General features: G+C 52.8%; 1 protein-coding gene across 1 annotated transcript; it reads left to right on the top strand.

The window, feature by feature from the left end:
- Positions 1–257: 257 nt before the first annotated feature.
- USH1G (USH1 protein network component sans) lies at positions 258–9,091 on the top strand. The gene is made up of 2 exons (XM_069032669.1): positions 258–421; positions 7,846–9,091. The coding sequence occupies exons 1-2, from the start codon at positions 258–260 to the stop codon at positions 9,089–9,091; spliced, it is 1,410 nt and encodes a 469-aa protein (XP_068888770.1).
- The last annotated feature ends 1,605 nt before the right edge of the window (positions 9,092–10,696 follow it).

The following is a 10,696-nucleotide window of genomic DNA, read 5'->3' as shown; positions in this document are numbered from 1 at the left end:
ATGTGCCGTGGAGCTGGTGCGTGTTACAAGGAGCCGGGGCCGGAGGATGCTTAGGACCCAGGGGAAGCGCTGTGGAGCCTGGCTGGCTGGGCTTGGAACAACTCCTGCCTCCCCGGCCAGGACTTCTCAGGTGTCCTGGTACGCGGAGCTGTGCGAGGCGAGCGGGGCCCTCCTGGCAGCTGCCCCTGCCCCACGTCCGTGCCCATGCTCTGAACCCCCTGAGCACCCATGTGCTGGCCCGGGGACCCCTTCACACCATGAATGACCAGTACCACCGAGCCGCCCGGGACGGCTACCTGGACCTGCTGAAGGAAGCCACCAAGAAGGACCTGAACTCGCCGGATGAGGATGGCATGACCCCGACCCTATGGGCCGCCTACCACGGCAACCTGGATGCCCTGCGCCTCATTGTCAGCAGAGGGTGAGTGTTGGCCAGGGCACTGCTGGTCTGGGGAACAGAGTAGCTGGGACCCCCTCCTTCCCCCTTCCCTGCTTGCAGGTCAGTGCACCCCACAAAATTATGGCTTCTGTCCATAAGACCCCTACTCCTGTCCTCCCTGCTGTTACTTTTCTCTGCTTGTGGTGCTTTGAATCTAATCCAACACTCCTGATAACTCCTCTCTGTTTTCCCAGCTCCTCTGACCCTATAAGTGCTCCTGCCTCCAGCCCTGCTTGCAGCACCCTGGGTAGGGATGAGTTGCCCTTTCCAAGTGCTTTGTGATCTTTTACAGCTCCTGTAAAGACAAACACATTCTGTTGCTGAACTGAAAAAAGCCCTTTAAAGTGAGGGGGCAGAGAGAATAACTGCTCCCTCTGTCCCAAGAATGCTCACAGAGGGATGTGTGCAGTGCCAGCTGGCAGTGGGTGGCACTTGTCTGTTTTACCCAAAGCAAGGTCTCAGTATGTGACCTCTGGGCAGCTCGTCATACACTTGGAGCCTGGAAAATTCGGGTTTTCCAAGAGCAGATTTCTTTAAGCCCAGTCTCCCCCACAGGGCCTGCTCCATACTGGTCACCCTGGGCTGCCAAATCTTAGAGTTTCTAGCTCCCTAAATGTGGATGTGGTGGAGAGGTGGGAGTGGGATTTAGGGGACTTGTTATACTGGAGGGATTTACACCCTGTGGTTGGGGGAACCACACAAGGTCTGTGCTAAAGCAAGATCTGCCATTCCCAGATCCTTCTGGGGCAGTCTGTGTCTCTCCAGTTCTTACCAACCCCCCAAGGACACATCCCAGTGCTTCCTTCTGCTCCAGTAGCTTTTCTGAGCATCTCATCTAAAGCCATCCAAGCTGGCTTCTGCCTTGTGTTGAGAGATTGCTGGTGCTGATTTTGATTTATATCTTGCTAATATTGAGGGATGGTACTGAGGTCAGCAGCCTGGATGGACATCATACCTCCTTGGAAGGGCTTTGCTTCTCCATGTTGGGCTTGGTGGGGCTGTCAGCTCCCACACAGGGATTTTTGGTCCATCCTGTGCTGTGTTAGCAGCTCTTGTACCTGTCCAGCCACATCTCCACTGTACCTGTTCCTGGGCTCTTGCCATCTCCTGATACTCTGGCTTGCTTGTGCAAAACCTTCAGCCAGTACCCCAGCTGTGCTCACAGGCAGAGCTCCTCCACCCATTGTTGTCCTTTCATTGTCAATCATTTCCTTTCAGATCCTGGGGGAAGAAAGGCTGTGTACAGAGTAGCTTTGAGAAGTCCTTGAGCACCTGATGCAGCAGGAGCGTGTTCAGGAAAAGATTGTTTCAGAGCCTGGAGGGGAGAGGGCAAGACAGTGCTCCGAGTGGAGCATCCTGAGATGGTCCTGGGCTGAGAACCCTGTGATGCTTCTCTGGGTGGGGGCTTTGTGACTCCCTGTGAACCTCCCAGGAAAGACTGCACCCAGCAAAAACCTGCCCAGAGCTCCTGTCAGGACAGGAATTGCTAGCCAGGGCCAGAGAGACATGGGAGGAAAGCTCAGGGGATGAGACCCTGAAGTTGAAAATGGTTCCAAAGACTGATGGCCAAAAAGTCAATCTGGAAGGCCCAAGCAGAGGATGAATGCCCCTTCAGAAAGGCAAAGCCTTTTGGACTGACTTTATAATCTCTTTACAACACTGTATCTCCTCATACTGCTCATCTCCATCACAGGGCACCTTGCAGCACCCCTGCCTGCCCTGCCACCCCCCATCCAAGCCAGCAGTTTCTGCCTCTCCACAAAGCCCAAGGGCTGCTTGATAAACTCACATTGGCTTAAAAGGTCCTTGTGGGCTCAAATTGTGTTCGAGTGCAGCCTGGCTGCTGTTTAATTAACAACCTAATATACATTTGTTCCTGACAAGGAAAACAGCCTGGCAAAAGCCCAGTGCCCTTTACATGATGGATGGTGGAGCAAGGTGCGTAGCTGTGAGGCTGCAGGATGTGTTTGCATTCTTGCACTCATCTCCATGTGTCAGATCCTTGCCCAGGGCCACAGAGGGACCAGCAAAGTGCTTGGCATGGAAGCAGGCACATCCCTGCTCCTTGGAGCTGGCTTTGGGCCTGTGAGAGGCAGGGAAAGCCCCAGCCTGGGGACAAGGGTACCAGAGAGGTGCAATTGTGCAAGACCCAGGAGAGCCTGAGGGCAGACCTTGTAATTTTCTGCCAGTGCCCAGGATGATGTGCCACAGCATTTAAGCCTTGTTCAGAGATGAAACTTAATGCTGTGTTATATAGGTTACTATTACACCTGCACAGTAACAACTGTGAGGCAAGAGGGAGGGCTCTGAGTATCCCAAAATGTCTGGGAATTGCTCTCTGGCCTCTGCTGCCAAAATATTCCTCCTTTGGTTCAGAGAGCCCCGCACTACAAGGCAGGGGAGTGTGGGACTATGGCACGGGGCAGTGTCTAGGGGAGTGGGGCTTTGGGGCTGGCCTGGCTCCATGCAGGGATGGGGTGGGAGGCATCTTCAGGGTCTGAGCAGGCTGGTGAGCCTCCAGCTGGGTTGCATGGGGATGTCAAAGCACAGAGGGTGATGGGGGAGTCCTGGGGCAGCAAGAAACACCAAAATCTCCTTGCCAGTTCTGGGCAGTTGTACCAGTGCCCAAACAAGCCAGGGCATAGAGTGCTGGGACCAGGCTGTTATGAAATGTCCTAGTGAGGGTGGCCAGAGAAACCCTGAGAAAGCAGGGCTGTGGGAGGGGGCTCCTGGGGGCCAAAATGGCTCTAATGGTCATGCCAGGCAGGTGGACACATCTAGGCTCTGTCATCAGTGAAGGAGCACCATCCATATGGGCTCAGCAGGTTGTGGTGTCAGGCTGAAACGGGGAGGGGGAAAGAAATCCTTTGGTAGATCCTTGAGGGAAGCTTGTTGCCCCAACCCACATGGAAGGGGTAATGAAGCAGACTTATTGCTCTGCCCTTACCAGCTGCTGATGTGTCTGTGCCTCTGTGCCCCCTTTGCAACGGACAGAGAGAGGGTTTGGGATGGAGGGATCAGCAGTGGCTCATCCTTCTTGTTTGCCACACAAAAAGCCTTTTTCTTCCTCCTGGCTGGGCTCCAGTGAGGAAAACAAACTCTATTAACATGATGGCTGGGAAGAGGCAGGCGAGCTGGCATTTAGCATTGCAGCTTTTCAGACACAGTAATTCTTCAGTGGGGTTCATTAGGAACCACGGTGGCCGTGGCGGGCACCAGTCCAGCTCCAGTTATAGGCAGGTCTGGGGGCCTTTGCTGGGTTCAGCCAGGACTTCCTTGGAGTGGACAGCAGGAGAGGTGAGGATGTCTGTAGGTCCTCACTCAGCTTTGTCACCCAGCAGAGCTGGTCCTCAGTTTCCCTTCTTACAAAAACAGGGGGTGGGGATACTTTGAATGTCAGTGGCAGAGGGGACAAGTGGCTCAGCCATGGTTTGGGGGTGACGGTGGCTCCTGACATCAGCCAGGCTGCTCAAGGGCACCACATCACCCCAGCCAGGGCAGGGTTGCAGCGGAGGTTGCAGCAAAGGCACGTGAAGGTGATGTGCATCCTCTCCACACCACAGGGCCAGAAGCCACGTGGGAGCCAGGGCAGCCTGGCTGTGTCGGTGGGGACATTCCCTGGGTGATGGCCTGCTGGGAAGGTGAAGGAGCAGGGTGGGGCACTGTTGCAGCTTCGTGGCTTCCGGCACCTGAGCTGTCTGCTGGGAGTGAGGGTGAGCCCTGGGCATGGCGAGGTGCTGAGCCAGGAGACGTGGCCCCGGGCACTGCCCCAGCATGGACAGTCACCTGGCACAGGAACTGCCAGCCCAGCTTTCTGCTGGGACAAGAGGCAGAGAGCCCTGGCATGACCCTCATCTACAGTGTCTCTGCTGGATTTTTGGGGATTTGAATTTGGAGAACAGCTGAATCCTTGCGCTACCACCACCTGGGCAAAACTTGGCATACAGAACCCAAAGCTCTGCTGTGGGCCCAAAACCTCATATTTTCTGTTCTTTCCTAGGCTTTACTTGGGTCATTGTCCTGACTGACTATGCTGAAGGTAGTGAGGATTGTTCCTCAAGCCATAAATTATTTTTTTTACTCTTCCTCTATTCAAAACCATTTTATGGGAGCCAGAGACACTCTGCACCCAGCTGGCTCCTGCTCTGAGGCCCAATTCCTCACACACAGCCAAGAGCCAAGGGTGAGCCAGCCCTTTGCTATTGGAGGAACTTCACACATGCAGCCAGGGAAGAACATATGTAAGTGCCACTGGATTCCCCATTGGTTAATTGGGATCCTACAGGAGAAGCACAGGGGAAAAACCAGCAGGAAGGGAGTGAGCGTGCATGTCACGGTGCAAACGCAGTGACTCAGGAGATGCACATGTCCACCTAAGGGGCCCAATTAACAGTGTTTTAATAATGATTATTACAGGAGCTGACTCAGTGCTTGAAAACGCTTTGAAGCTGAGAAGTGCTGCACTTTACACCTGTTATTAAAATATGTTCCCACTTAGTGGACCCTGCAGTCAGCATCTCCTCATGTGCAGCACCCCGGAGGTGAAGTTTTGCTCAGACAGACACCTGCCAGAGGGAGGGCCTCATGTTTATTATCTGAGTTGAATCAAACATCTCTACTTTGCAAGTCACCGTTCTTCTTTTCTTCTGATGCATTTTTAGCGCCTGCGGCAGGCATTTATAGGGCAGAGGGCCTGAGAGATCTCATTTTGCTCTAATACTCTTGCTTCTAGACAGTGGAAATGACCAGGGAAAGCTGGTTGGGATGCTCTTTCCCCTCACTCTCTGAGCAAAGTAGACCTTCACATATGAAACCCTCAAGACCTCCCTGGCTTAGCCCTGAACCAGAGAGACCTGAGAATAGGCTCCAAAAGGTACTTTATGGGTTGAGCATCCACACACTTGGTTTAGGGAGCAAGACTGTTTCCAGTGAGTCCACTGCTCAGTCACTGTGCACATCATGAGTCCATGTACACACTGGGACCCTCGTGGTGCCCTGGCTCACCTGCCCACGCATGCCAGGCTCACAAGTGCCCTTTCAGAGCACACCAAACAAACCAACAGCCCCCCACACACCGGAGTCTCTCCACCAGCACCAGCAGTTCCATGTGGAACAGCTTCACTGGCTCTTTAAATCCAGCTCCATCAATAATTTACTCCTCTCTTGCAATTCATCAAATATTTATCCTCCCCATGCATTTCCCAGCCTGGACATGTCACTACGAGGGTAGAGGCAAGGGCTGGGGAGTTACTGCTCCTGGGAACTCAGCATTGCCAGAGTACTATCAGCTCCCTTCTCTCCTTTTCTTGGCTTCATGGCTTCTCAACCCCGTGATCTCCTGCCTTCCCCCTCCCCTATCACCCATCTTCGAAACCTTTTTCTCCTTCTATGAGAGATGTCAAAGGCTCTGGCTCAGAAGTCCTGAAGGGTTTGTGGGTTTTTTTTGCCTTACAGAGTTTTGAACCTTTTGACGAACTTGCTGAATTTGCCAGTGAGTTCAAGGTTGTACTTACTACGTTTCTGTGAATTTAGTGAAAACACATTTATGATGGAGTTACAGCTCATGCTCCCACAGAGAAAGCTGAGTGCACCTCATAGCAGTTTTCAGGGAGTGAAGTTAGGAAGCTCATACTCTGGGTCCAAATAATCTCCAGCTTAAACTCTGGACAGGCTTTATTGCTTCTGTAAAACCTGAGGATTGCAAACTTGGCATTACACTGACTGGGCAGCTCCTCTCTGTCTCTGCTGCCCCTTGGACAGTGTTCCAAGCAGGCAGTGGGGTCACACCCCTGTGTGGGGGTGAATGTGCTGGATGAGGCTGTTTCTGGGGTTTGTGCATTGGCACAAAGTGATGAAGGTGCAAAGCAGCAGGGCAAAGAGGTCCCTCTGCTCCTGTGATCTCCTGCTCTTTCCCTGGAGAAGTTTTCGGACTGTTTGAAGTCAGACAAGCCATAGCTCAGAGCACATGGGATTTGGGAGAGGGTTCTGGGCTCTGCTTCTCCCAGCTTTTGTCACCACAGAACTTAAAGCAGCAAGGAGTTAAGTAACCCTTGCTGAAGGTCTCAAGTGTGCATTTAAGGAGCTGGACTTGATGATCCTTGATGGGTCACTTCCAACTTTCCATATTCTATGATTTGCTTTCTGCACTCCTGGTGTCACCATGGATCGGAGATGAGGTCTGCGTGGAGGAGGAACAGTGCTGGCTTCCTCTGGAGCTCACTGAAAGGGTGGTGTGGGAACAGGCAGGAGCTGTGCTGAACCAGAGCTCTGCCAGGGCCCTGCTGCCCACGAGGAGTTGCTCCTGAGGGTGGTGGAGCTACCCAGCCTTAATAAAAGGCTTTGCCATATCCATGTGCACGGAGGGAGAGCGCCCTGTTGACAGATACTGCTGCTGGCTGCATATCATTAGCACACAGCTCGGGAGAGGGCTGGTGCCAGCAGGGGTGTGAACTTTCTCTTGTTTCACCTGAGCACAAATACAGAGGAATGTCAGGAGGACAGACTTCCCTTGAATCCCAGGTTTGTGTTCGTCCTGGCACAGGAAGCAGGAGATGTGGGCAAGTGGTTGTGTCCTGCCAGCAGCTTGCTGGGGCAGGGGCTGCAGATGCTACTGGCAGTGTCCAGCTCTTGAGGAGTGCAGAAACCTAATCTCCACTTTCTCTGAAACTGGATTCTCAGGATGTGCTAATACCAACATGCTTCCAGCCGTGCTATCAAGACCAAGCACAGTACAGCAAAATCCCCCACAGAACCCCAATGCTGAGGCCAAGGACAGCCAATTCACTCTTATTCTCTCCTGCCAGCATTCCCCTTTGTGCCACAGATTTCCCCAGGTGCCAACGAACAGGTGGGTGGGAAGGTACGGCAGCTGGGGGGTTTCAGAACCACTGCTGAGGATGGGCGTTTCATGGTGGGATCCCAAGGTGTCCCACCCAGGATGTGGCATACAGAGAGGCATTTTGGCATGCCCCCCCACAGAGTCTGAATGAAGCCAAGATCTGAAGACAAAATCTGACTAGAATTTAATGGGATATTTGAGATTTGAAATTTCATACCAAGCTTAAGGCCTAAGCTGGAATCAGACTCATACCTCAGTTCTGGGCTGTTCAGAACCTGGCTTGCCTTCCTCCAGAAGTTGGTTTGAGGCAGGAACACATTTTTCTTGAGACCTAAATTCAACTGACATTGCCACAGACTTGCATGTGGGGCACATGATTCCACGTCAGTAGTACACCCCTCCAGAAGACCCCTTTAAAATTAAATTGCAGGAACCAGAGGCATGTAGCTTGATATTTCAAAGAGCCAACAGTTCATGGTGCTGATTTCCCCCTGCACAGCTGGGAATATCTCAGTGGAGTCTGTCATCAATCCCTGCATGCTAACCACTTGTTTTTCTTGCTGCCTAGGGGAGATCCAGACAAATGTGACATCTGGGGGAACACCCCCCTCCACCTGGCAGCAGCCAACGGCCACCTGAACTGCCTCTCCTTCCTCATCTCCTTTGGGGCCAACATCTGGTGCCTGGACAATGACTACCACACCCCACTGGACATGGCAGCCATGAAGGGGCACATGGAGTGTGTGCGGTACCTGGACTCGATTGCTGCCAAGCAGAGCAGCCTCAACCCCAAGCTGGTGAGCAAACTGAAGGACAAAGCCTTTCGAGATGCAGAGAGGAGGATTAAGGACTGTGTGAAGCTGCAGAAGAAGCACCACGAAAGGATGGAGAAACGGTACAGAAAGGAGATGTCAGATAATTCAGATACCATGAGCTTTTCCAGCTATTCAAGCAGCACCTTAAGCAAGAAGTTCCAGCACATGTCTATGGTGACTTCCCTGCCATATTCACAAGCCACCATCCACGGCACAGCCAAGGGAAAGACGAAAATACAAAAGAAATTAGAGAAGAAGAAGCAGGTGGACGGGACATTCAAGATCTACGAGGATGGGAGGAAAAGCGTGCGCTCTCTGTCCGGTCTGCAGCTGGGCAACGACGTCATGTTTGTGAAGCAGGGCACATACGCCAGCCCCAAGGAGTGGACTCGCCGCAATATCCGAGACATGTTCCTCACGGATGAAGACACTGTCTCCCGTGCCATAAGCGACCCGGGTTTGCACATGGACTCTGCCCACTCGGAGGTCAGCACCGACTCCGGACACGACTCCTTGTTCAACCGCCCCGGGCTGGGCACCATGGTGTTCCGGCGCAACTACGTCAGCAGCGGGCTCTTCGGGATCGGCCGGGAGGACGGGGGCGCGCTGGGGGAGGACAGCGCCGATGGGATGGGCGTCAAACTGCGGAGCCGCCTGCAGCGCTCGCCAAGTCTCAATGACAGCATTGGCAGTGCCAACAGCCTGCAGGAGAGGAACGCGGAGGAGCTGCCCTGGGATGAGGTGGAGCTGGGTTTAGATGATGACGACGAACCAGACACCAGCCCCTTGGAAACTTTTCTGGCTTCCCTGCACATGTTTGAGTTCATCTCCATCCTGAAGAAGGAGAAGATTGACTTGGAGGCCCTCATGCTGTGCTCAGATAATGACCTGAAGAGCATCAATATCCCGCTGGGCCCCAGGAAAAAGATTGTGGATGCCATCCAGAGGAGACGACAAACGCTGGAGAAGCCAGATGTCATTGTAGACACTGAACTGTAAGTAGGAGATGGGGTGTCTGAGAGGTTAAACTCTTCAGCAGGTGGAGATGTGGATAATGTAATGTCTTGTTTTCAACCTGCTTGGAAGAGTAGGAGTCCAGGTAACCTCAGCACTTCCGTGTGTGGGCAAATTCCTGCTCATGTGGAAAGGATGAGAGTTTGGAGAGGTGGCAGTAGCGTTAGTTCATTACTCAACAGCCCTAATGTCACTGGGCAGGACGTGAAGCCCTTGTTTTGTTTCATAACCCAGATGAATGCAGACTGCTCTGTGGTCTGATGCTTCTCAGTCCCTGTAGCTGAGATTTTCAACCACACTGGGGCTTGTCTTGACTCTTCACCTTTTGAAGACATTAGGAAATCAACCGCAATTCCCGGTGGGAGCTGGCTGACGGCAGTGCCCGGTGGCATTGGGAATCCTTCCCCAAGTGCCTGAGATCTTACTCAGGCCTCTGGAGATTGCATATCTGGGTTGGAGCTGTTGCTGTTTTATGGTGTTTCCAGGGTTTGGTTGGTAGAGTTAAAGGACCGTGTGCCTTTCAGAGAGGTGAAGGGAAGGCCACGTGCACTGACACCCCAATTCACTGGGTTGTTTGGGCTTCCCAGCCTTCAGATATCTGTGTGCTGCTTTTACAGCCTTTCAGTACAGCTTGTTCTTGGAGGTGCTGATAGATTTTTCTCTCTCCCTTTGCAGATAGCAGCAGCATCTTTTTTTTTTTTTATGCTCGAGAAACAAACCCAGTTCTAAGTTGCCAGAAAACACAAGCCAGAGACTCCCTTCCTGGGGCAGCTGAAAGCTACAGCCATCCCCACCAGTCCCACAGGACTGCTCCCTTGCTCTGCTCCCTGTCTGTGCGATGCTCCTGGGTGGTTCCTGGCACAGAGATCGGACCAGGCAGCTCCAACCTGCCAACCTTCAAGGGACCACTCACTGGAGGAAGGAGTGAGCTGCACAGCTGGCTGGGACCCTGCTGTCACAGGCTGTGAGACCACACCAAGCCATGAACAGAAGGAGATAACGTGATATTTTCAAAGGGATCCAAAATAAATAATTACAATCCATTCTTCCCTGAGCAAGTGGTTGTTTGGGGGTTTGGGCTTGAGGAGAGGAGGGTTGGGGAATTTTTCTCTCTCTCCTGGTTCTCATTTGGTGAGAAGGATCATCATGTCTGGTGCTGTGTTTTTGGAAGGGAGTTCTGATTACTGTGGTCTCAGTTTGAGACGTGCCAGCCCTGACTTTGGCCAGCTGGTGCCCAGTAAGTCTGTCAGTCCAGTCTGTGCTGTCTTGAGGGCAAAATCCAGAATGAAGATGATGCTTTGAACATGCTGGTAGTTGCCTTCCAGTGGTCAAATGGCTGTTTCACAGACGCAATGTTTCTGTCCCATCTCTCCGGGGCACTGAGCTGTGTCAGCAGTTTGTGTGCAAAGGACCTTGTCTCTGAAATCCAGGAATTTCCCAGGACTGAGCACAGCACCGAGCTGCAGCCCAGAGCCTCTTCTGAGCATCCCTGATGCATCAGTGCTCAAAGCACAGCTCTGAACCACAGTGTCAGGTGTTTCCACAGACCCGTCCCACTGACCATTGCACTCCCAGCTCCACTGCAGCATT

The sequence above is a fragment of the Aphelocoma coerulescens genome, chromosome 18 (genome assembly GCF_041296385.1).
Source record: "Aphelocoma coerulescens isolate FSJ_1873_10779 chromosome 18, UR_Acoe_1.0, whole genome shotgun sequence".
NCBI lineage: Eukaryota > Metazoa > Chordata > Aves > Passeriformes > Corvidae > Aphelocoma > Aphelocoma coerulescens.
This window is presented reverse-complemented; position numbering and strand designations above follow the sequence as displayed.

Excerpts from the sequence above, each read along its gene's own strand:
- USH1G (XM_069032669.1), top strand. The coding sequence starts at position 258 with ATGAATGACCAGTACCACCGAGCCGCCCGGGACGGCTACCTGGACCTG. Across the intron at positions 422-7,845 it reads CGCCTCATTGTCAGCAGAGG|GGGAGATCCAGACAAATGTG; the intron begins GTGAGTGTTGGC and ends CTTGCTGCCTAG.